Genomic DNA, 27,791 nt, shown 5'->3' with positions numbered 1-27,791 from the left:
ATAGACTGACAATATTTATTGTCTCAAGCTTGCTGCCCTGAAAATTACTTACGTTTTTATTTCTATGGAAGCAATCACTTAGCTTCCTTTACTCACAGCCTAAACCAATGTGTTCTGTGAACCTAACAAATTTTGAGGACTGTAACGCTCCTGTGCCTAAGAAATTTAAGGAAGATTCATATGCAGGAAAAGGAAGAGAACAGACACCGTGAATTAGACAACACACCAAGGAGTTCAAAAAACCAGACGAACACAGGAAAAAATAAAGATTTCAGGTTTCCCCAGAGCTTTGTAAGATAGAACTATTTTTAAATCAAATAATTATAGAATTTAAGTTTAGAATAATTTTTTAAGCTACGTGTAGAGAGTTTTGTATGTCAAAACGTTTACGCGTGACGCGGAGAAGCTCTACCTGGAGTTTGGGGCTGAAAAGGAGAGCGACTTGCTGTGGGGAAACCTCCAAAATCACTCGAGCCACTAGACTGTCCAAATGCACCAAAGTTTGCAAAATCTGCATTTGCAGAGTTCTGAGCTGTAAATGGTAAGGAACAATATATGTTAATGAATATGAAACTTATAAATGAAAAATATGACAAATGAATTTAAGAACCTTATGAGAAGTTTCTGTTTCACAACTCACTTTAAAGAGAATTCATTCGGAATCCAATTTTAAATCCTGCCAGTGCTGATTTAACCCAATGCCAAACAATTCATTAAAGGGTAGCCAAAAATTTCCCAAAACACTTCGTACAGCAATAAATTTGTACACAATACCCTCTGAGTGACCTCCGGAATAGTACTGCAAAAGTGACTCTACTAAAGGAAACTCTAAGAGCATGAAATATATGAGTTACAGTAAAGCAAACTGAGATGTAGGATATAGATTACATTCTGGGAAACTCAGATTTAAAATGGTGGTGAGTGATTCATCAGCTTTGTGAGTCTAAAATAATGATACAAAGAAGTTTAAATTTCATTAATATTCTTTTTGGGTTTTTTTTTCCTAAGTTTACAACCATCTCACATCATGGCATGTAAAAATGAAAACTTAAATGTTTAACAAGGACATGACTGCCAAATAAATCACAGATAGTCACATTCTCTTCGAAGGCTGTTGTTCTGGGGAGTCTGGGTGACATCTGACTCCTGATCTCACCTCAGGTCATGATCTCATAGTTGTGAGATCAAGCCCCGAGTCGGTCTCCCGAGTCAGACATGGAGCCTGCTTAAGATTCTCTCTCTCCCTCTCCCTTTGCCCCCTCCTGCTCATGCTCTCTTAAGGCGGGGGGGGGGGGGGGGGAAGCCTTCTCTTTTTAATACATATTAAAATTTGAGAAATGAAAATAGCAAAATTTGTGACATTAGTGTACTTCAGACTCAGTGAAAAAGACCAACTGGTATTTCCCACTTGTCATTAACCTAAGAACAATTTTTTAGGCTTCCCTAAACTTAAAATATGTAACTAAATACAACAATTCAAAAGGTTGTTTTTTTTTAAAGGCTACAATAGATGCTGAATTAAGATTTTTATAGAGAATATAATAAGAAGTGGTTGGTATGTAAGAAAGAGAATGCTAAGTGGTAAGAATGAAAAGCATGCCCAAAAGATAAAGGTTAAATGCCATCAACATAGTACATACAAGTCAGCTACTTTAAATCCTTTGCAGGCAATTCTACTTCAAAAAGCTTTCATAAAGAAATAATCTTGCAAATGAGTATGGCTGCATCTAATAGCTAAATGATTTGTTTTAAAATAATAAAACAAATTTAAAACTCAAATGGCCAGCAATGAGGGATCGCTTAAAATATGAAACATCATACAAAGAAATATAATGCGGCCATTTAAAAAATCACATAGAAGATACAGTCCTATTCAAAAATACTTATGATGAAGTATATCAAGATAAACAGGCCAAAAAGTGCCAAATACATTTTCATCTGCCGATTTTGTCAGCATGGTATCATGTGCACAGAAAATCTGCATTTTCATTAACTTGTAGTGGTGAGTTTTCAGATTGTTATAGTTTACTATAGTTATAGTTTATTGTTATTGTTATAGTTGTTTGTTATAGTTTACCAAGCTTTTGCAACGAATATGTATTCTAACTGTACATCAACGAAAAAAAAATTACTAAACAAATTTTCCACTAATGAAGTAAAACATTACTCTAGGGAAATGATCAAAAAAACCTAACAGCATTTTATGTAATTACTATGTTGTGTATATCCGAAAGGGTATATGACTATAGGGGGAAATGCACCTGAACTAGATAGTCCTCCTTTTACTAGACACCTGTGACACCTCCCTCCCTGTGTCGTCCTCACACCCAGCACTTGTGACAGGTGGAGTGCTATCTTACATACACCTATCACTGCTCGCACTGTTGAAAACCTTTTCTAAAGACGTTTGTCCTCTCTCTCAAACATCACACAGACGTATCTAAATTAAAAGGCTGCTTACTGCTTAACACAAAAAATTCTGTATTTTCTGGATACTCTGAAATCTTTTGTTATTGTTTTTACTTATTACCATGATAAAATTCAATTTCCTTATAGGCTGAAATTTTACTTGAACAAATGAAATACATCTATCCCTTGGAGAAACAGGAGTTGGGTCCCTAAGCTGCTTTATCACTTATAATCTCAAATATAGTGAATAAGTAGCCTATAATAATATATATTCTACTTTTAGCATATTTAGAACACTACAGGAGAAATATACATTTAACGTGTTTCAAACATCATCATTAAGAAATCAGGTCAATGTAATCCATTTTGTTAGTCAAGTCTATTTTTATCAAATTTATAAACACTGGTGTTTCCAACCAGAGCACCAAACCCATTAATCAAATATCTATTCATTACAGCAAAACAGGACTTTGTAATACCTCTTTCAGTCTTTATATGGAGACACTAAATCTATTCAGTGTCTTCAACAACTGGTCATGGTAAATTTTAAAATTTCTAAGTACCGTGGAATGAAACTTTAGTAACCACAACTTTGGAAATTAAACACTAATAAATTCAATAATGTGAAAATTACTGTCTGGAACCACCTCAAGCAACTACCATACAAAGAAAGATCAACTAAACGGAATGTGACAAAACAATAATAGATGCTTTTTAAATAATCTTATCTCAAAAAGTACAAAGAAGTGGGGCTCCTGGGTGGCTCAGTCAGTTAAGCATCTGACTTCATCTCAGGTCATGATCTCATGGCTCTTGAGTTGGAGCCCCGGGTAGGACTCGGTGCTGACAGCTCAGAGCCTGGAGCCTGCTTGGGATTCTGTGTCTCCCTCTCTCTCTCTGCCCCTCCCCTGCTTGCATGCTGTCTCTCTCTCTCAAAAATAAACAAACATTAAAAAAAATTTTTTTTTTAAAGTACAAAGAAGTAACCTCAGTTTAGAATTTAAGGCACCAAGTTAATCAGCCTGCATCTAGCTGGGAACTGTCTTTCCTCTTCAGTGAGAAACAGGTACTCCTGAGAAAGGGAGATAAACGTAGGGATGAGAGAGAGAAACTGACTGCCTTCATCATGAATTCAGCTGACAAATACACTTCGTTTCACCTACATGTTTAAATTCTTTTTCATCAACCCAACATTTAAAAAGACAACATCTCACATTAAATAAACAAGATTTCCTGCTTTTCTTAAAAGAAAATCAGTGAATCTAGTAATCCTGAGCCTGACTGACCATGTGGCAACAGGAGATTAGAACACCTTCCCGTGCACACGGTTCCTTCCACACTGCATTATATTACTCATTTGTGTTGACTGGATGGCAAGACAATTAAAAGTTTGAGATCCCCAGTAAGGTGTGACAAAAATCAATTACAGTTTACAGTTCATAGGGCTGTGGAGTTTATTACCAAGCAAAATAACTATTAAATTCTGTAGGTTAATCATGTTTCTTTTTTTTTTTTTTTAATTTTTTTTTTCAACTTTTATTTATTTTTGGGACAGAGAGAGACAGAGCATGAACGGGGGAGGGGCAGAGAGAGAGGGAGACACAGAATCGGAAACAGGCTCCAGGCTCCGAGCCATCAGCCCAGAGCCTGACGCGGGGCTCGAACTCACGGACCGCGAGATCGTGACCTGGCTGAAGTCGGACGCTTAACCGACTGCGCCACCCAGGCGCCCCAGGTTAATCATGTTTCTAACTGCACAAATATTTCTGTAGAAGATGACTTTTCCTGAACACAGTAATAACCTCACCACTGATACATATCCTCACATACCATCTCAGCCAGAATGTTCAGATGAAGGGTGAAGACTTCTGGCTGGCTTTTAAGCCATTTAAATGATCTGCAAAATAACAGGTTTCCCTACAAAATAATGCTAACCAGATTGGCATTTCTAAATAATTATCATTTGAAATTAAAGGTTCCATTTGTCGTATCAATCTGTACAGGAGAATATTCTCACTTAAAAACTTCTTAAAAAAAAAAACATGAAAATTTCAGGGTGAGAACTGAGCTGTCAATGACTTTGTATTTGTGAACCATACACGGAAAAATAAAGATTCAGGGTTCTTGCAAAGGCTGGAGAAAAAGACAAAGAATGGAAAAAGAGGAGATAAGTGACTAACTCTATTAGCTTCTTCTTGCAGTATGTGTATATATTTTATTCTTCTTGAATCCAATGAAGTTTAAAAAAGAAAAAAGCTGACTTGAGTGTGCATTCGTAAATAAGAACTTCAGGCTGAAAAAACTAACTCCTCTTAGGCAACCTGATCTAATCGACAGGACTAGTAAAAGCCTCACAGACTCATCTTTCCTACCATCTCCACCCACCACATGTGGAAAAGAGACAAAATTGTTAAGATCTACTTCCTGTATCAATCTGATAAAATTGTAGGTTTCTTTTCTTTCCTTTTTTAACATATTCTACAATTAAATAATGGCTACTGTTTTCAAAGAGGATTCCAAGAGAGTTACTGATAAGGACGCGTGCCATCATGGTACAAAGTAGTCCGTGCAGCTCCCGTGTAGACGCGTATAAACACGCCTGGCTAACAAGTCTACAAGGAAGAGTACAGCATTAATTCCCGGAATGGTGAATATTCGCAAATTGCATTTAAAGACAAAAAAACACACAAGGGAAACATGAAATAAGCTGAAAATGTACAAAAGAGCTTGGTACTTACTTATCAGTCATTTCAAATCCTATTTCAGCAAGTGTAAAACTGAGATAAATGAAAACTATTCACGAATTACAGAAGGTCCCCTCTACATTCATTGGTTCTCCAGCTCCTTTTGCCAGCATTCAAAAACAACAGGTGGGAACAGAGAGCTGAGACTCCTGTGTGGTCAGAGGAGCCTGGCTGCCCACCTGGAAGGTGAAGGGAAAGAGTCTCTCCAGGTTTCCTGGATGTTTCGCTGCTCGGCTAACACAGGAGAAGGGAAACCTACCACAGGCCCAACAACTTCAGCTTCCTGACTTCTTACCCTCCTCAGCATAATCTTTGCTAAGAAAGAGATCCTCTCCACCCTACAATCCCCTTTTAAATCAAACACACGCAACAAACATATATAAATTACACTGTAATTTTCTTCCACAGTACGCCCTTAGAAAATACTCGAATATTTAAAAGAAAAAGTTCCTTTAATGCTTGCTAGAAAGAAATGTGGCCGAAGAGCAGCTTTTCCATAATTTTTCAAACTATCTTAAACAGTACATTTTGTGTGTGTGTGTGTGTGTGTGTGTGTGTGTGTGTGTGAGTATACATATATATATATATATATGATTCACTTTATACCATCATGATCCAACTATAAACCAAGTCCTCAAATTGAAAGAAAAAGAACGGACAGCATCACAATCTCACAGGTGAGTAAAAGAAGGTAAAATAAGTTCAAAAATACAAATAGGAAACCAATTCTGTAAGCACTGGCTTCTGCTATGTGCATTAAATAGTGAAATACATGTTTTAGAAAGATAGTCTTGAGTTTTTCTTGATTATATAATTAAAGTTAAGAAAATCAGCGACAAAGAAATAATAAACATTAGCCAATACCCCTATACATACATGCAAAAATATAAAGCAAAGTTTCAAATGGTCAAATAAAATGGCTACGAAGTGACCTAATTCTTAATTTTAGTGCTCTCTGCATTTGGTTTGATGCTTACTCAACCGTTCACAAATGCATACTAGATAAACTTTCTATGACATACACATCCAAGCTTACTGGCATCCAAAAGGTATTTCATACATATCTCTGATATAAATACAATGTAGGCTTTTAGATCATTTACACCAGACCTTATAAAAAAGTAGAACAAAGCATAAACAAACAACTATAAGGACTCATTCTAACTCCAAAGCCCATTCTTTTCACTACATTATGCCATTTCTCTGTCCATTACAATTAGAGATACCAATGACTACATCTATACTTAAATAATAATTTTTAAATATTACCTAGGTAATTGCAAGGTTTTTACATTCATTCATAAAATAAAACTCCATAATTTCTAATTTCTGGTGAAGTGCATTAAGCTCTTTGTAACAACCATGTTAAAAAATTTTTTTTTAACGTTTTTTATTTTTGAGAGAGAGAGAGAGCATAAACAGGGGAGGGTCAGAGAGAGAGGGAGACACAGAATCTGAAACAGGCTCCAGGTTCTGAGCTGTCAGCACAGAGCCCAACGTGGAGCTTGAACTCACGGACCGCGAGATCATGACCTGAGCTGAAGTCGGACGCGTAACCGACTGAGCCACCCAGGCGCCCCTGTAACAAACATGTTAAATCTGAGAGTAAAAAAGAAGTTATATCTGCTACAGCCAACCTAAAGATATTGCTACTCTAAAGATGAGACAGTTTGAGAATTAATAAAGATAATAATGGGGGCAGGCACCTGAGTGGCTCAGTAGGTTTATCACCCAACTTCAGCTCAGGTCATGATCTAATGGTTCGTGAGTTCAAGCCCCACATCAGGCTCTGTGCTGACATCTTGGAGCCTGGAGCCTGCTTCAGATTCTGCCCCTCCCCCACTGTGCTCTCTCAAAAATCAATAAATAAACATTTAAAAAATAAAGATAATGACAACAGATTTGAGATGTAGCAAATGTTAAATCTATGAATTCATAATGATACGAAAGAAAAAAAAAACAGATCACCATTAAAATGTGGTAGGGAATCAACTCATCCTGATATGTGGCCAGAATCAATCACATATTAACTTTCTATTATACTAACATATTATACTAACACATATTATACTAACTATACCATTGGGTAATCAAAGAGTTTTAAAGAAATATTTCAACTCATAAATGAAGGGATGATAAATTCAGAATATCAACATTTTGCATAATGGATCCAGGCACTGAGCATCAACAGCTCACATTATAGAGACAGAAACGATTGGTATTCCATGCTTAAACCTTAAGTGGCAGGCTTGCCCCCTTCAAGAAAAGAACCTGTGATGGATGACGCATCTAGATCCAACTATCAATTTACAGAAAATACGGAGGACAGAGGAACCTGTTAAGGGACCCCACAGTGGTGCAGTCAACAAATTCAGACTACTAAAAACTCCACAGGACAAATAACCAGATTTCTTAACAAATAAATTGCAGAGGAGAAAAATGGGATAGAGGAAGTACCCACAGAGTAAGTGATGTAGCTCACAACTGTAGCATGTAGACCTGATTTGAGTAAACTGTGTGTGTGTGTGTGTGTGTGTGTGTGTGTGTCCGTCTGAAGTAGAATAGAAAGTCTAAGTAGTGACTAATGAATAATTATTGTTACTGCTACTATTTAAGGGAGTGATATCACTACAATGGTGATGTTTAACAAAGTTCTTCTGTTTTATAAATACAAAATATTTAGGGATAAACTCTTATGTCTAAAATTGCTTCGAAATAGTATAAGAGGAGGAAATGAGAAGAATGAGAAATGAAACCAGATTAGCCATGAGCAATGAATACACGAGGGTTATATTGTCATGTTTGAATATTTGCAATTCTCCACATTAAAAGGGTAAAAAAAAAAATATTGAGAAGTCTTTTCATTTTTCTTTGGAAAGAGGTCACATCAGTATGTGGCATTAAGTATAATCTCTTCTGGGATTAAAAAGGCCACGGCGACACGGTCACATATGACAGCTCAACAGCCACGAGGGCCCACGCCCTCAACAGAACACATTTACCGATATTTCAGTTTTCAAAAGAATGGATGTCTCTTGGTGCTAAATACACGTGCCTGGCAAAAAGCTGTCGAGAACAAACACTTACCGGCATGACTGTTGAAATGTGCAAAGTTAGCAAAATTGGCTGTGGCTGTTGACTGAGGCGCTGGAGCAGCAAAGATGTCTGAGCCAAGATCACTTAAAAGGTCAAACTGCTTCTTTTCCTGCTGCTGCCCTTGAGAGCGACCTACAACAGGGGACTGCACACCACACATTAAAGATAAAGAGCTTCCAGTCAGATCTGCCACATTTTTGTAACACTCTTTCCAATTCACCAAGCTTAAAAGGCAGTTGGAAGATTACATAATCTTTTATTTGTAGTTTTGAATACCTTGGTATTTTTTGAAAAGCACAGATTTTACACATCTATTCCCAAATCATCTCTCAATTTTAAATACAGAGCCAAAGACAAAGAAATGCTGTATTGTAACAGCTGTTACACCTCAGAACACAAGCAAGACGTCCTGCTAGGAGAGCAATAATAAGACTTTCACAGAACACATCCTTTCTATGTGGGGACAGTGCCTTTCTCTTCAGCTTTCACTCAAACCTCTTGTGACAACTGAGCAATTTTATCCAGATGTCCTCGTATGCATTAGTAAAAGGGGTGGACTTTGATTCCAACAGTACTGTGCCTCAGAACCATTCTTGTGTAGGACAAACGCTGTCGTGCCAGATCAACAAACCGGTCACAGCTCAGAAAACTGTCACAAAGTGCAGAAGCACAAGCTTTTTCACCAACTTCTAAAAAGCCTTCAGCCCGTTTAGTTTTTTAAGATAAGGTATGTAATGCCAAGCCACCTGTGTTTCGATGATAAGCATGCTTCACAATGAGGCAGGGGAAAAATTCTACTTAAGAAATCCTTTCTTGTAAAAGGACATCACAGAGCCTATACTGTTCTAACTCTGATGGTCCCCAGAGTCCTGTTTCACTAAATGTAGCTATAGGACAGACAGCTATTAACAGTGTTCCTGTGTACCTTTGCAAACCTGTGGAGCATTCAAAGAAACTCAAGAGCAAAAAGAGCAAAAAATATGCACAACCCAACCACTTAACCAAGACTCTCTGAACACTATCTGAACCACTAGCTTACTGTATATGACCACTAGGACATAAAGCTGCTGTCCTAAAGAATTCTCAGGTCCGTGATACTCAATCCTCCTGGAGCAGAAGTCTCTGCAAAGATGGAAGACCACTCACCTGACTAGGTGTGCCCTTGTTTAAGTGCAGTGCTGGTGCTGAGTCTCCTAAAAGAGACTTCAGGGGTTTGACCTCAGGCGTGCTGCTCGTGCTACTGGCAGACGACCCTGAAATAGACGCATGAACTGATGCCACCACCTTGGCTTGTTCTGGAGGGACATACCTAAAACACATGAAAAATTCAACAGGCACTTAACCGAGAAAACTGTAGGGAATACTAAAAAATGATACACTTAATTTTAATTTCTTGTCAGACTATGTCCACATTACTCTTATTTCAAAACCCTCTTAGAATTGACAGCTTAAGACTGCACTTAACTGAAGTACTCAGAAAGACTGATACAGACTGTGCAAAACTTGTTTCAATTATTTACTTATAATTTTTCTAAAAAGATATATATCATAAATAACTTTTTTAACAACAGAGGGCCTATAGTTAATCATGATGAACAGTTAAAACTCTACTTTTTAAAAACTAAAGTATAAGATCATGAATAACATTTGGGAAGAGAGCAAAATAAAGAGAAAACATCTATTACATTACAGTTAGTAGTCTAAAATACAAAGGTCTATTACAAATCTAGAAGAACAAGATCAACAACTCAATTTCTAAATAAGCAGAAACAATTCACAAATGGGGACACAGAAATGAAAACACTTGCAACCTAATAAAAATGCAAATTAATATATCATTCACATTTGCTCTGAGCATAAATTTTTAAATTTTGTTACTGCCCACTAAAATACAGAAATAGGTATGTTGTATCTCAGAAGTACAACTTCCAGAAACTCATCCTTAGGGATTAATTGGATAGGTGCACACAGATACATGTACATGCATGTTATCACAGCACTCTTTATAATTTCAAAGAACTGGCCACATATCAAACATTCATTAGGAGAGAAATATTCAACAGATTCAGCAGATTATGCTAACATCTGTATAAGAGAATACTGCATAGCCACTCTGTTTGGACAAGGAAAGAAGTCCCTAAGACTTTTAGGGTCTTTCAGGTTTGATCTCATTCACGTAAGTACAGGATTTACTGGAGGAAGAGAGTGAAGAAAACTAAAGAGAGGCAGTAAGAACATAATGCCCAAACACTGGCAACACTAATCTCTAGAGCTAGGATCACGTAAGAGTTTTTGTTCTATTTCTGGGTTTTGTCCCACCCCGCCCTTCTCCCCAACACTACCCAGAGATCACTTAGGGGACACAGGAAAACAAAGTGGTTAAGGAGCACCTACGTGTTCTAGAGACAGAGTTAAAGTTCCAGCTCTACCCCTGGAAACCTAGCTATGAAACCTAGGGCAAACTACCCCAACCCTTTGTGCCTCCGAGTTTTCATCTATAAAATGGAGACATGGTTGCTATGAGGTATAACTGAGTTAACATTTATTTTTCAAGTACTTACAACAGTTCCTGGTACACATGTATTAGCTACACAAGTGTTAGCTATTTTCAATTATATGACAGTGACAAACAATACAACTGCTTTGCCGTAACTTGGTATATTCACTGATGGGATCAATTTTTGAGCACAGTCAAGTCTTACCAAAGGATAAAACCAGATAATTGTATTTAGTTCAAAACACTCACCTGACTAAAAGTAAAGAAGTGAAGCTTGTATTGCACAGGAAGTGAGTTTGAAAACTGGTCATACAATCTCAAAACCCCTTTAGATCTACGACAACAATAGTCTCAATGTTTTAAATACAGTTGCCTGAACTGAGGATTTGCAGGGAGACTGCATTTGGACAGTGCTTATATCATGTTAAAAACCCACTGCACTGCTCTCTCGTTACATGTCACAGGTATGTGCAAGTGCTTAAAATGCACAGAACCTGGTCCACCTGAATGCTGGTCACTCCCTCTACATGCCAAGCAGTCAAGTTTGTAACTGTATTATTCTTGCTATTACTATCCTGTTTCTCAGGACAGAAAAATAACACAAATTGTAATTATTTGAGGTTTACAGTTATTTGAGTTATAGTTTGAATTAATAATTTATCATCATCATGACCATCATCATCATTATAAATGCAAGGGATGGAAATTTATGGTTTTAAATCTAACAACTCTTACTCAAACACACTTTCTTTTGCTAAATGAAGATAAACTACGTAAAATCTTAGCTAAGTTCTATTCAAACTAACTTGCAGAGTTGGTAAAACTGTTGGGAAAATAAAAAATTAGGCTATAGCTATGTATGGAGAAAGGTCTTAGTATAGGATACGAGGTCTTGGAAATTAAGAACTGAAAGGACAGAAAGTTAATTATATACTTCATTTTAAGAGGATCCTTTATGCCACCGTGTTTCTACTATCACCCCACCCTCAAAGATTTTCTTCTTTCTTGAACTAAAATTTTACGAGCATGCTTTTATCTGCATTCATACCTAACACTACCTAGTGCTGCTAAATGTAGCCTGCGCTACAGCTGATCCTGCCTGGCAAAAAGAAGTCTCCTTTCGAGAACAGTTAAGAATACAGAGTTTGCAGAGGAAACGAATTAAAGCAACTTCTCTCTATTGCTCACCGAATGAAGGCGGAGATATCTCACCTATGACCCACAGCCAAGTAGTCCTTCAGTATTCCCAGGGTTAAGCCATTCACTTCCACCTTATCTATTCCCTCTATTGTGACTCTCTCCTTTATTTTCTTAAGCCCCCAAGAAGGAAATATACACTACCGAATAACAGGTCTTAATAAATTGAATTAAATTGTGCTCATATAACTAAACATGAAGAGTCCAAGGTAGTTGAACAGTAGCTTTACAGACACATTTCCTGCTATGCTTTTTAAAGGGCTGTACTAGCCATATGTCCAACCTGTTTTAACTTCTTTTTAAAAATTAACATCTGATAGATTTAATTAGGGGAGCATAAACGCTCTCTTCTTAACCAGGGAGTAAAATCATTTCTTGGGTGAGAAGTGAGGATATTTTGGGCAAAGACCTACCACAAAATGCAATTATGTGGATGGATTACTACACAAGAGCTTTAGCATACTGCTTAGTATATAAAAGATACTAAATAAATACTTGCAAAATGAATGAAGATTTTAAGAAAAGAGGCTATATGAAACTAGAATGTCTTGAGAAGCTAGCAGGGCTAGAGAAGGATTAGAAGGAAGGATCCTTCGCTTTCCAAAAAGGGTAGGAGGCCTGGGAATGAGGAACCGGCTGCTGCTGGGCACAGATGACTTAAGTAGAGTCAAGGCTTTCAAAACCAAATCCAATAAAATGCCCAAATATAAGGAGTATCTATCTACCTACATACCTATTTCCTTATTTCCTATATAACTATCTCTTTCTTTCCATCCTTTCTTCCTTCCTTATGTCAGATTAATCTTACCCATAATTAATGTGATTTTTGGGAGCCTTTGTTCTAAATACAAACTATTCACTCACCATCTTTTCTTTTCATACTTTTCTTGTAGGAACTCTTTCACTTTTTGTGGATCCCTGAAGTCTGGAATTGCTGAAGATCTATCATCAAATAATCCTAGCCAAATCTGTTTACAGACCTTTGGAAAGAATTAAAAAAACAAAAGTGTTAAATTCAACATCTTCACTTAATGAAATTTTAAGGGAAAATTATGATTCTTTCAAAAAGCTAACCTACTTAATACCACTGCTTTCAATGAGAATATTACCACAATGAATGAACTAAATTTATTTTAATATATTCCAGTATGCAGTAAAATCTTAGCAACAGCATCATAAAGAATAATACCTCATAGGGAAATGGGATTTGAATGGATCTGGGCCTTTTTGGTCTTGGAATGATCTTAAACTGTAAGCCATGAGCAAAGTTGTGTTACCTTGATAAACCTCAGTTCCCTCACCCCATAAAACAGAGGAATCAGACCAGGAGCAATTTCATGGATCTTTGACAAATTTAAAAATCAACCAAAATAGGGGCGCTTTGACTGGCTCAGTTGGTAGAGCATGTGACTCTTGATCTTGGGGTTGTGAGTTTGAGCCCCATGTTGGATAAAGAGGTTACTCAAAAAAACAAAAAAAAATCTACAACAACAACAACAAAAACAAATAAAAAGTACTAGAATCATAAACAATTTGAGCTTAAAGTACAATAATAATAATAACAAAAACACAAGGCAGACACAACTCTAGCTTTATAAGTACCTCCCATGCTTTTTCCCACTAATGGTTAAAAAATAAGAATCTAAGATATTTAACATTTTAGAAAAAAATCAAAGAAATGAAATGATGCAGAACTCAAACAGAACACAAAGAGCAGAGAACTATAAAGAAAAAAATTAATAACATGGACTTCCAAAATTTAAAGCTACTCTTCTTGGGGGTACCTGGGTGGCTCAGTCGGTTGAGTGTCTAACTCAATTTCGGCTCAGGCCATGATCCCAGGGTCCTGGGATCAAGCCCCAAGTCTGGCTCTGTGCTTAGATATTCTTAATGCTTAAGATATTCTCTCTCTCTCTCCCTCTCCCTCTCTCTCTCTCTCTCCCTCCCTCCCCCCTGCCTCCCTCTACCCCACTCACACTCTAAAATAAAAAATAAAAATAAGTTAAAATAAATAAAAATAAAACTTGCTCTTCAGGGCACCTCAATGGCTCAGTCAGTAGAGCATATGACTCTCGATCTTGGGGTTGTGAGTTCGAGTCCCGTGTCACGTGTAGAGATTACTTAAAAATCTTAAAAAAAAAAACCCAAAACTATTGCTCTTCAAAAGACTTAAAAAGAAAAAATGAAAAGGGAAGCCAACTGATAAAAATTATTTGCAAAATGTGTTACGATTTTGTGATCTAACGTGATAGGAACTTAAAGGAACTTGAATCCAAAATGCTTTTAAAAATTCTTAAAACTCAACTATAAAAAACCAGTAAGAGTGGGCAGGGAAGATGAACAGACACCTCATGAAAGATATACACAGCAGCCCAGTATCAGCACCGAGACCTACTACACAGGCACCCACAGATACCACTAAAAGGCCCAAAATAAAAAGACAGACCATATCATGTGTTTGGAACAACCGGAACTCTCAAGAAGGTTAAAAAGGTACAATCACTCTGGAAGACAGTTTACAGTTACTTAAAAGTTAAATATACACCTACCATATAACCCAACCATGCCTTCTAAGTTATTTACCCAACAAAAAGAAAAAACCTGTCTACACTCAGATTTGTACACCAATGTTCACAGCAGCTTTACTGATAATAACTCCAAAGTGAAAACAACCCAAATGGGTTCATCAACAGGTTGAATGGATCAATTTTAGAATATCCAAATAGGATACTCTTCAGCAATGAAAAGGAATAAACTATTGATACAAGCAACTACATGTGGAGAAGTCAGATTCCCCTCCAAAGTACATACTATATGACCCCCCCCCCCCATTTAACTTTTACAAAGTACAACTTTATCTATAGTGACAGAAAGCAGATTAGTGCAAACATTACAAACGGGCACAAAAAAATTCTTCAGGATAATGAAAATGTATGCTGTCTTATTACTATAGTGATGGTTTCACATAGGTCAAAACTCATCAAAATTGTACACTCTGAATATATCCAAATTATTGTAATTAATTATTCCTCAGTAAAGCTATAAGAAACCAGTCCACAAGCTTCCAAACTTGTATCATTTTAAAAATTAACCAATTATGACACTGTGAAAAGCACACAGTATCCAGCTTCAAAAAGCCCCCCAAAACTCGAGGAATCAGAGAATAAATAAAAAGCAGCATTCCTCTCAATCGTACCTGCTCACTGAAATGGCAAAGAGAGAAAGAAGAACCAGAAGAAGGACTTGCCCTCTTCCTCTCTCCGTACCCCAATCATGCTTCAAAACAATTTTTCTTGTTTTCTTGTTTTCCCTCCTACTCCAGGCTCAGTGCAGATACTGTAACATCATTAAGGCAGTGTAGGTGACACACATGAGCCCCAGGCTAAGGCACAAAGCAGTACAGTGGCAAAGCCCAAGAAGTACACCCAGAAATGGTAATGCAACTTACTGCCAGAAATGCTGTCAACCCTGTACAGGGCCAGTTTCCCCACTGACTATTTAGCAACTTAAAAAGAACCACATTCCTTAGAAACCTGACTGATGATTCTCTGAAAATTTAATTTTGAAAGATTCTGTGGCTTTGCAATTACATTTATAAAGGGGGGATTGGAAGTTTCTAGTTCTTTTCTCTCAAAAAGTCCCAAATGAGAAAACAAGAGACATGGTAATTATTTGCCCAAAGCCAAAGAATTATTAACCGTAACTGACACAATTAGTTCAGGACACTTCATGACATTTAGTCTTTGCGTGCTAAAAATTCCTAAGAACTATCATATACAACTTTTTTTTTTTAAGTTCATTTATTTTGAGAGAGAGAGAGAAAGAGAGCGCACGCAAGCACAGAGCAGGGGCAGAGAAAGGAGAGAGAGAGAGAGAGAGAGAGAGAGAGAGAGAGAGAGAGAGAGAGAGAACCCCCCAAGCAGGCTCTCTGCAGTGAGCACAGGGCCTGAAGTGGGGCTCGGAACTCACAAATCACAAGATCATGACTCAAGCCAAAATCAAGTCGGACGCTCAACCGACTGAGCCACCCATATGTAACTTTTTTTAACTGAAAACAAACAGTGAACAAATAAACATACAAACAAAAAGGAGATGGGCTGAAGACACATCCCTGAGTTACTGTCTTGGCACTCATTCATCATGGGAATGCGAAGCAAAGATGAAGTGCTTGGCGGTAGCCTTTACAGGCATCTGACAGCAGCAGCCAGTGGGTATCACTCAAACTTCTGTACTGTTGCAGTTCTGTCCCTGCTCTCTGACAGGAAAAATCTTTAGTTCTTACTTCTCACTATGTTACCCCATAATAGCTATTTCCTATTATTGCTCAAGATCCTAGCCATACCTGCCACTCATGTCAGCTTAAGTTGTACCTAAGCCAAGCGGCTCTCAAAATGGATTTCCCAAGTCCCTGGATCCGCAGCATCAAGGTGACCTAAGAACTTGTAATGCAAACTTTCAGGACCCACTCAAGATCTACGAAATCAGAACCTCAAGAGGTGGTGCCCAGCAATGTGTGTTTCAGCAAACCCTTTGGGGGACTGTGAAATTGGTCAAAGTTTGCAAACTGGTGCGTTAGTAAAATCTAGGCCAGCAAATGGAAACTTTCTTTCCATACATATACTACATACGGTTTCCAGTTATTTCTCAAAATTATGAAATCACTAATCCTGGTATCGGGCAAGATTCATTTAACAGAGACAGTGTTCCAGGGACACATCCGGGAAAACACAATGTCCATCTCTTTGAGACCGATTCATATTTTCATCCCTGAAAAGCTGGCTTCTGTTTCAACCATTCTACTAAAATTGCTCTTTCAGGTTTCTAGATTTGCTGAAAGAAAAGTATACAGTTCTTTTTGTTCCTTTTGTTCCGTTAGTAAAATAATAAACAGGATCACCTGAAAAGGAACAGTTTTTCAAAGCTGAAGGAGAGTGGGAGAGTGAATTACTAACACAGCAAGCAGCACTGAGGACTCATGGACATGAGTAGTAAAGTGAGATTAGTCTTAATAGTTGTGTTTGCCTCCAGCCTCATCTGGCTATTTAGGTACAAAGTAGTTGAGTGACGGCTTTCAAGGTAAAATACGACAAGCTAAAAAGGAATGGTTACAACAGACCGTGAAATCTAAGGTAAGAAAAACAAAGATATGGTGAGGATGATGGCCAAGAAGTTTAGCCTCAGTGGGCTGCAGTCCTGACGGCTGTGGCACAATTGTTGGGATTTAGAAATTAAGAGGGAATGAGCTGGGAAGAGAGAAGTGGAGGTGGCCAGAGACCAGGATGCTTCAACTTGAACTCTGAGAGGTGATTCAGTTATCAATAAATAGAAAGTCTAAAATAAGATGAAGGATTATTGGAGGTAGGAGGTCGAGGAATTGAGGAGGCCAAATTATCTATTATTATGATAATCATGTGGATTATCTATGCGGACAGTGAGACTAGAAGAAATGATTAACACTAGGAGAAAGAAGACATTACATAAGGGGCTAAAATCTAAAATGAACGAGGGGTATGACTGCAGTAAGAAGCCACAGCAGGTGACAAAATCTACTGGCACGAGAAACATGGTGCTGGGGGACCGGAAACACCGCTGAGGAGCAAGAATGATACCTAAAAGCCATCATCTGAAAGAACTGCACTCATGACGGAATTGGTTTTGATAATCTCTTTTAGGGAGGTGGATAATCAGTTCTGATTATAGAATAATGTGATGGTTGGGGTAGTTCAGAGCCTGGACAAGGGGAACCAGACAGCCTGAATCTGAATCCCAATTCTGTTTAGTAATGGAACCTGCTTCACAGGGATGGTGGAAGGGTTAAAGGAGTTAGTAGGGGGGAGGCGGGGGGCGGTTTCCATTCCGGAACAGGGGTACATAATGAACTTTAACTAGTACCAGTTATTATTACTCTCAGAGGTGGGTTATGGAATAATGAGGTAAGCAAGCATTGGGAAGTAGGTCTCCTCAGGAACACAGGAAACTATGGGTCTCCCTTCTATCCTGCTGCAGACAGAATCAAAGTGGTCTTGATAAAAAAAAACAACACACAACTCCCTCCTCCAAACTTCTATAGCACTTCTATAGCATGTCTTACATGAGGCTTTACCATTACCAATTGCCTCATATCTGAATTACTGCACATGTGTCTCATTTACTTTTGAATTCCCCACATTGCTTAAAATAATGGGTTGTGCCACATTAAGTGTTCAATAAATATACCAATAATGCTGAAAAACGCACTTCATTTATTATTTTTTTAAAACAATTTTTTAATATTTATTTTTGAGAAAGAGAGAGAAGAGACAGAGTGTGAGCAGGGGAGGGGTAGAGAGAGAGGGAGACACAGAATCCGAAGCAGGGTCCAGGCTCTGGACTGTCAGCACAGAGCCCAACGCGGGGCTCAAACTCATGAACAGTGAGATCATGACCTGAACTGAAGTCGGACGCTCGACCAACTGAGCCACCCAGGCGCCCCTATCATTTATTTATTTTAAAATTACACATCAGCCAACAAGAAAAAGCCTGTGAAATTTTCAGAATAGTTTTTTCCTTATTCTAGTGCTAATCCGCTTTAGAATTGTAATCATAATAGCCACTGACATAATCTAAAATACTTTTAAGTATCAGTCAGGGTTGCCATAGAAAACAGGTGGCATGCTCAATTCAAAAAATTTGAAAGAAAGTTTAATAGACTATTTACAAAGCACAGGCAGGCTGTAAGGAACTCACACGTGAGAATACGGTTCCCCCTCATTCGTAACAGCTCAACCCCACCCACTGGCAGGGGAAGGAGGAGAGGAAGAGGTAACCTTAAGACAAAGAGGGCTAATTGATGGGAGTCTGACCTTCAATGGAAGGATGCAGAAAGGAGACAAGAAATCCCACATGGAAGAAGAAAGTAAATATTTTAACCTCTCCCTCCTTCCTTTCTTGCTTTGACAATGTTCCCCCATCAGCTAAACCCAACTGGAAGCCAGGAGTCAAGAAAGCCCATCTGTGTATCCAGACAAATGAGCAGCCTGGAGCCAGAGCAGGGTAAAGACCAGAGCTAGAAGGGCAGATGGAAGCCATCCAGCACAGCACCTAAATCACGATAATAAATACACGTGGTGCAAGCAATTTCACAAACTCAATTACGGACGCCAAAGATAGGAAACATCCATACTAATTCTCAACTGCTCATATAAAAAAAGGAAGGATAAGGAAACGGTGCTGCACCAGGCTTGAGAAGGAAAATAGATAAAGGTAGAGATTACAGCTTCCTAATCCTCTCAGGGACAGCAAAACAGAGCAGAAATTTGTGTGAGTGGCAATTTACCTTTATTCTGACAAACCCCTGTTTTCATAAAAAGGATAAAGAATAAACATTGTGACTGGACTCTGTTTGCAACCTCTAGGTAAAAAGATAAAAAATAAGAAAAGGAGGGGTGCCTGGGTGGCTCAGTCAGCTGGGCATCCAACTCTTGATTTTGGCTCAGGTCATGATCTCATGGCTTCTGAGTTCGAGCCTAGAGCCTGCTTGGGATTTCTCTCTTTCCCGCTCTTTCTGCCTCTCTTCTCTCTCAAAATAAATATATAAAGTTAATAAAAGAAGGAAACGACAAAAGATGCTCTGGAATTAAAGAACCTTTTTTCATTAAATCCATCTACATATATCCAGCCAGATTTCAGACTATTTTGCCCTCACTCCTTAGTGGAGACGTGGAGGGTTACTGACTCCCTAAGATACAATTGCAGCACTTGCTAGTACTGCCCAGAAAATACAGAAACAAATAACTGGAGGCCTCAGAATTGAAAAATTCATGAACAAGTAACAAACATCCACTCTTTGAAAGCACAAAGAAAAACTACACAGAAAAAAATACGAACAGGAAATACAATTAAAAGCTCTCTAGAGAGATACCATGTAACAGCAACATATTATTTAGCGCTAAAAGAAAAAACAATCAGGTTTTTGCCTTAATTTGCCCTAAACATCCAAAACCAGAAAAATATCCCAAATATATGTCATGACCCAAGTTAAATACTGAAAAGTACATTATTAGCATTTCCTACATTCATCCAGCCTCCATTAGCATGACTGTGCTCATATTTCTAGACTGATCGGTATTTCCCAGTTATAGCCTATCTGAAGGATGTGTATCAATAACGCTTAGGGAAAAAAAGACACTATCCATACACCTTATGCAAGAGAAACAGTTCTCCATGTATGTATCTTTTTCAGACTGTATGTTATAGTCCATCTTAAAATTTGGTTTTAAAAAATGTGCAAGAATTAGAACCTATGCAACTGATTCACTGAAAACGGGCACACACAAGCTTTATGTGCACATCAGTAAGGCACCAGAGCCTTTGTGAACCAGACATATAAATGGATACATGAGGGAGCAAGACTTCCATCAAATCCAATTTATTTAATCTTAGGGGTTTTGTTTTTAATCTAAGCATAAACTACCTTATAATGGCTTCCTTAACATAAAAATCAAATCCTTCACCTATTCAGGCCCCAAATGAGCCAACCCCTGATTACCTCTCCAGACTCCTTTACTATCATTACTCTTTCCAGGCCACACAGGCCTCCTCAGAAAGTCTTCCCTCAAAAGCCAATCCCATGGTGGGGGGCAACATCCCCCACACCAAACCTCACCTGTACGTTACTGCAACATATTATTTTCATGCCCTTTATCTCACAGCTTCTAAATGTAAAACTCACGAGGCAGGAACCTTCTCTGATCCACCACTATTTGTATTCTCGGAGCCTGACACATAGCAGACACTAAAAAAATAACCTAGCACATGAACGAAAGCAACTTCTTAACAGTGTTGAAATATAGGTACTTAAGAAATTCTTTTTTCCCTTAGTTCCATCTGAAATATACAGGCTGACCTAGAACACTTAGCATACTAACTTATTTATGCAGAAGTAATAAATTCACTGATGCGAATTCTCACATTCTGTCTAGACCAGAGGTTATTAGCAAAACACACCTCACAAGCTAAAACCTGGCCTTTGGTGTGTGTTAGCAGCTGAAGTTTCACTGGGACACAGTCCCGCCCACTCGTTTACCTACTGTCTATGCTGCTTTGTTGGGTAGTTACAACAAGGACAGTACAGTCCACAGAACCTAACATTTACTACCTGACCCTTTACCAAAAAGGTCTGCCAACCCCTGACTTTAACTGCAACCATGGACGTTCTATGATACCATCCCAGCACCCAAAAGTAATAACGATTTAAACAGGATAATAAATAAAAGCCTGCTTTTGAGGCAGGTTTTATAATGTGTATGGGGAGTAACGGAGATGAAACTAACAGGAAAGAAGCCTTTCCCTGGAGGAAGTACTTTCCAAGAATGAGGGCTATGTAAGGGCCAGTTTATTCTATGGACCCATTCACTAGTGAATAAAGGAGAAAAAGTACCAGAGTTAACTTTCAGGTAAGGATTAATGTATTTGACACTTGTTTTCTACATAACTGACAAGTACAAACAAATAGAATAGATAAAAGCAGCAAATACTCAAACACTAGAGAGAAATTAAATGCAGTGGTAAGAGCAGTAAAACCTACTTGCAAGAATCTGCAGTTTGTGCAGGAGACCAGTAGCTGTAATTCAGAAACTTACCGTGCAACTTAGTAAAGGGCAGTATACGCAATGCACAGCACACTCCCATGCCTGATTTCACTTAACATCTCTAACATCAAATCGTGTTCCAGAGAGGTTGCCAAGAACAAAAACCCAGCCATGCTCATTCAGATAAAACAAGGAAGCATACAGCAACACCAAGAAAACAAAAACTTTAGGGGAAACTGAGCTGCAAACAGAAAAAGCCATTTGGGACCTAGGTAGTCTGAGAATCTGTTTCCTAAGCCCCTCTCCTCCCCACCCCCCCAAACACACAGTTGATCACTTTTGCTTCTCAGACTATGTCTAAATCCCTGCTCTTGCTTATCTTAGTACACTTTTTTTTTTTGTTTAACTTGTTAAGACTGCACATGGCCCAAGTACATCCTGTCTTCTTGGTTTAAGTGATTCATCATTTGAATCTAGCCTCTGTGAACCTTAATTCAGTTTCTTATAAGAGGGAGGATCAGATTAGTCACTGGCCCCCAGGGTTAGCTGTCCATTCCTGGTCCAATAAGCTATGTGTTTTCTGTCTTTATTTTGTGGTTTTTCCAAGGCAGGGAGGGAGTCTTCCCCCTTTGTTCCTTCAGCAAAGCATGAGAACTTTGGTAAGCACTCCCCAAACCTAAACACACATGTTATTCATGAATACGCTTTGCAAATTATAAAAAGCTTTATAAATATAAAATTTATTGTATTAGTGAAGTCACATTGGTTTCAAGTAAGATTATCAATTGTCCTCCTTTCTCAAACTAGTATGACTATGTAAGTTACCCTGTATGGGTAACAAAACAATTGTTCTTTCAATTTTGTATGCTGCCTTTAATAAGCTTCCCAGTTTTAGATAGTTAAATTTATCAATATTTACTTTGTGGTTTTCCATTGCTTTTAGCATATAAAGTCCTTACACATTCAAATGTTAAGTAGTCAGCTATATTTTCTATTAAATTTTACAGTAATCACTTATGTTTTTTTATTGCCTACCCTCAAGCTTACATCCTTAAACACTACAATTTAGTTTGTTTTTTAGTTATAAAATAATTTGTTTTACAGCAAAGTTGCAAGTATAGTAAAAAAGAACTCCCATATACCCTTTACCCAGTCTCTAATGTTAACTTTATCATGCTCTTTAGATAAAATTTTTTCTAAGCTTTAAATGGTTTAGAACCTTCTCTTCCTAATGTCTACCTCCTAAAAACAAAGACATTCTTTTGTATAAATGTAAGCAAAACTATCTAAATCAGGAAATTTACATTTTATTATTCTCTAATCCACAGACTAGCCAATTATCTTAATAGTGTCCTTTAGAACAAAAAGAAAAAAGGTTCACCGGGTAGAGAATCTGAACTGTCCTGTTGCCTTTAATCTGGAACACTTCCTACAAGCGTCTTTGTCTTTCATGACCTTGACATCTTTGAAGAGTATAGGCCAATTATTTTGTAGTATGCTCCTTTATTTAGGTTTTCTCATGACTAAACTTATGTTATACATTTTGGCAAGGAATATAACCTAAGTGATGTTGTATCCTTTTCCGTGAATTGTATCAGGAGACACATGATGTCAATCAGTCCCATTCCTAAGTGATGTTAACTGACATGTGCCAGATTTCTTCATACTAAAGTCACTATTTTTCCCTTTGGGATTAAGTATCTTGGAGGGAGATCCTATGAGACATTTTCTATGTTTTTGCTGCTTTCTTTGTGCTTTAAAATTTTAAGCCTAAAATACTTCTGAAATTAATTTTGGTCTACCACATCAGTTAACACTCAGACTTTCCATTTACTGAATAACCAATTCCTTCCATACTTAACTGCTAAAATGTGTTTATTTTATAGTAACTTTATACACTTAATATAGATAAAGATTATAGCACGTCTAAGGATCTAGTCTGTAGATCTGTGCCTATTCTAGTTTCGGACTGTTGTAATTACTCCAAGTTTATATTGCAAATTATTGCCTATAAACACAGAGATATATTTTTAGTGTCTAAGTGGAGCCAATCCTATTTATTACTCTTTGGTTTACAAATTCTTCCCAGATAATTTTACTTCTTTGTTTTAGAATCATTATCTAAAAAGGAGTAGAAAACTCCTACCAGTGTCTTGGTTCCAATTGTTCTACACTTAAATTGTGAAGCCTTCATAAATCTTAAAGCACAGCGTTCTCATTCCCAAAGACAGTTATGAATATTATAAGCAAGCCTGCCAAAAAAGGAAAGATTAACCAAAGGTTTACGTTTCTTTCTCTCTACAGAGTAAGTTTTCAATTTTGACATTTTCCAGAATATTAACAAGAACAAACAAGGTACTGAGCAAGAGAGCAGAATGGGAAAGGTGACCTAATCACATTTCCTTCAGAACTGAATATGAAGTACAACTGTATTTACTCGTCACAATATGCAATAAGAACTGTTTGTGGATTATTGATGGCTTAAGGATAGCACCAATACCAGTGAATCACCTCTAACAAGAACACTACTCATTGTTTCACTCAACGAAAGCTTAATGATAGTAATGGATTTGTACTGACACTCGATTGTCTGGTTGTCCTGGTGACTCAAAGCCTGCATTTGCCAGGCAGCTGACTGAGGCTGGGAATGTAGCCTCTGGCTGAGGAACAGAGAGACTAAGCGGCCCAAGTGCAGAACAAGCCTCGGAAGTAAACCTGATCCATACCACAGTCTATGTGAAGTAATCATGAGGAAAAGAAAAAAACATTTCGTTTTCTTTGAACATTTGTGAGTACATGGGTGGGCCACAGGTTAATCAAAAAGAAAAGAAAAAAAGAAAAAAGGAAAAGGAATATTCAGGTAAAGCTCTTGTCAGGAAAAATGAGATGTGCAGAAGAGGGGAGTTTTAAGTAGGTTTCCAAAACAGATTATCTCAATGTCCAAAGGGAACAATTTGACCACCAATAAGAATAACTACAACAGACTGAAACACATCAAATAATTTCATAATATTTAAAAAAAAAACCACATGTAACTGGTCATTGTTGGAAGATGTTTTGGAACTCATTTTGAAAACAGTTAAATATTGAGAACCATATATAGCTTTATGTACACTATATACCTGATATTCATGACTAGTTTTAATGTACTTAAAAAAGAATGATAAAAGTACTGCACATTAATGTAAATTTTATTAAAATAGCTGTATTTTCTAAAACCAAAAATATTAGTGAAAAAGTTTTACATCTTTGCAAATTTCATGAATACTTGATTAAATAGAAGATAACTGATTTCTCATCTGCCTCTGCATTTTTATGTTATGTAACTTCTGAAAAACTCCACCATACACTCATGAGAATCAAAGTAAAAATAGCCAATCAAGTCTTCAAACTACTATTAAAAATGTTTGATTTTACAGAATCCCTGAAAAGGTCTCCAGGATCTCCAGTAGATCCCCAGAGTGCACCTGGAAAATCACTTAGTTAAAAATCACCACTTTACAACCCCAAATTAATGGATATAGGAACAGAGAACTACAAGAACAGCCCCTAACATAACCGTGCCACCAAAATATCTCTCCATGAAAGAACACAACACCCAACCCGTGAAACACCAGGTCTTCCTCTTTTTCCAAACTAAACACGAATCTTAAGAAGCTACTAGATCCAACTACCAATTTACTGGTAACTACGATGACTGAGGAACACCGACACTACTATACGGATCGAATCAGCAAAATCCAACAGTGGGAAACTACTGAACAAATGACTGGGCTGGAGAAGGGAGAAAAGGGGAGTGGGGGAGGGCAGGGGAGGTGGAAAGAGGAAGAGAGAGAGAACCGGAGTAAACAACCGGAGGGGAAATTCCTAGAAAACAAAGATTTAACAGGCAAGCAAAGCAGGTACCACTTCTAGTAATGTCAGAATAGCTCACATTAAAACCCAACTCTCCAACAGGTAACTATAATCTCTATGTACATTATAAAAACTACCAGAAGACACTAGGGAACAACCAAAGCAAACAGAATGTTGGAAAGGAAATTAAGCATTTGCTGTTTTTTTTTTTTTTAAAGACGTGGTCAATAACAATCAGAGTAGTTGCAGCAACTACAAAAACTGGAAAGTGAGCAGCAAATCCAAGGAAGGAGAGAATCAGAGAGTAGGAGCCACAAAACTCTGCCCAGGTCTCTGGCTCACCCTTGACCTAGGCATGTGCGGGGCTGACTCCAAACCAACTCAATTAAAGACTAAAAGAATTAAGTGGAGATTTTAACTGGTATCTTCCATGAGAAGCAGAATTTGCTACAGTAAAAAGGAAACAAAAGAAACAAATAAAACCAACACTTTTGGAAGGAACAAAACAGAATCCAGAGGCTCTACTATGCACCATTTCCAGCCTTCTGGATATAATCCAAAATCACTAGATATACACAGAAACAGCAAAGTGTGACCCACAATCAAAAGAAAAAGCAATCAGTAGTGACACACCTGATGTGACAAAGATTTTGGAATTGGTAGATAATGATTTAAAGCAACTTGTATCCCCGTGTGCAAGAGCTTATGATGAATAAAGCTATGAAATCTCAGCAAAGGGAACAATTACAGAAAAGAATCAAATGTAAATCCTAGAACTGGGAAAGTATCTAAAGAAAAAATGGTCAAAATGTTAAAATAATTTTGATGAAGACAAATTCACAGATTAATGAAGCTTAGCAAACGCCAGGAAGGATAAACACACACGCACACGCTCAGAAAACACACATGGGTACGTCACAGTTATATCTAGAAAAAAAAAGAGCTTCAAGATGGCCTATTGCCATAGAGCAAGAACAATATAAAGATCAGATAATGCTCTTTTCAAAGAAGAAAAAAGTATTACCAGAGAGAGAGAGAGAGACTGTATATGACAGAATGTCACCCTTGTGAGGAGGACATAGTAATAATAAATATTGGCCCCTAACAAGTTTCAAAATAAATAAAGCAAACAATAAAACAGGGAAAAATACACAAATCCACAATCATTTGTTAAGTGCTCTAACTGATAAATTACCTACACGAAATCAGTAAAGCAGACCTGTAAGATCTGAACAGCACTATCAATCACAACCTATAACTGACATTTATAGGACACTATACCCAATAACTTCAGAAATACATTCTTTTCAAGTGCACATAGTATGTTCACCAAGAGAGACCATGTGCTGGACATCAAACAGGACTCAAAAAATAAGAAAGGGTTGAGAAAACATATAGAGAATGTTCACTGACAAAAACAGAATTAGAAATTGATTATACAGTAAGAGATCTAGAAAAACTCCAAATATGTGGAAATTAATCATTTCTATATAATCCATGGATCAAAGAAGAAATCATAAGGGAAACTAGAAAACATTTTAAACCGAATGATAAAATACAACATATCAAAATTTGTGCAAAGCAGTTAAAACAGAGGTTAGAGAGAAATTTATTGCTTTAAAAGATTAGAAAAGAAAGCTCTCTAATTAGTGATCTTAGGTTCTATCTTAAGCAAAGAAAGAGCAAATAACCCAGAGTAAATAGAAGAAAAAACAAAGACCAAAATTATAGAAGCTACTAAACACATTTAAAAGAAGGCTCTCATTAACTTTGTCAATAAATATGACAACTTAGGCAAATTCCTTGAAAAATACAATTCATCAAAACGGATACAAGAAACAGATAATCTTAATAACCAGTGATCACTTTCACTCTCTGCCCCAGTGACACTCAGATCCCAGTGTTCCTCTGTCCTTCTAAAGCGCCCAGTCATCTCAACTAAAGCAGCTGGCCAAAGATGACTGAGTCATCAACTCCCACATAAGATTCTAACACTTGGTAGCAGAAGCTGCCAACAGGGGAAGGGGTCTCCATGTCAAACAACAGTACATCACCAAGTGGGACTTTTAAAAACAGGCAACAGGCCAAATCTGGCTGGCGCGGCGAGTGAAGGGGGCGGGCAGGGAGCAGGTACACAGTTTGCCAACTCCTGATATACAATATGGAGAGGAATCTTCAAAGAGAAGGGAAATTGGAGGACTTGCACTCCCTGACCTCAAGACTGACTTCAAGACGGTATGCTACTGGCATAAAGGGCAATGAATGAATGAATGAAACTGAACAAAGAGCCCTGAAACATACTCGTACTTACATGGTCATTTCGTATTTGACAACGGTTTCAAAGTAATCCATTGAGGAAAGTGTTTTTACCAAATGGAGCTGGAACAACGGTATATATTCACAGAAAAATACGAACCTCAACCT

General features: G+C 37.6%; 1 protein-coding gene across 11 annotated transcripts in view; it reads right to left on the bottom strand.

The window, feature by feature from the left end:
- Positions 1–27,791, bottom strand: part of AGFG1 (ArfGAP with FG repeats 1) — a 78,213-nt gene that overhangs the window by 22,419 nt on the left and 28,003 nt on the right. For 9 of the 11 annotated variants that reach the window (XM_027048756.2, XM_027048767.2, XM_027048778.2 and 6 more), the window contains exons 3-6: positions 12,808–12,923; positions 9,396–9,558; positions 8,241–8,394; positions 413–532 (exon numbers count right to left, since the gene is read on the bottom strand). In XM_027048756.2, coding sequence (XP_026904557.1) covers positions 413–532; positions 8,241–8,394; positions 9,396–9,558; positions 12,808–12,923 — 553 coding nt within the window. The remainder of the gene's footprint in view (positions 1–412; positions 533–8,240; positions 8,395–9,395; positions 9,559–12,807; positions 12,924–27,791) is intronic. The other 2 variants (XM_027048793.2, XM_027048795.2) reach the window with 1 other exon arrangement.

Source organism: Acinonyx jubatus, chromosome C1 (assembly GCF_027475565.1).
Source record: "Acinonyx jubatus isolate Ajub_Pintada_27869175 chromosome C1, VMU_Ajub_asm_v1.0, whole genome shotgun sequence".
In the NCBI taxonomy this organism is placed as follows: domain Eukaryota; kingdom Metazoa; phylum Chordata; class Mammalia; order Carnivora; family Felidae; genus Acinonyx; species Acinonyx jubatus.
Note: the sequence above shows the minus strand (reverse complement) of the source record. Positions and strands in the feature narration are given on the sequence as shown.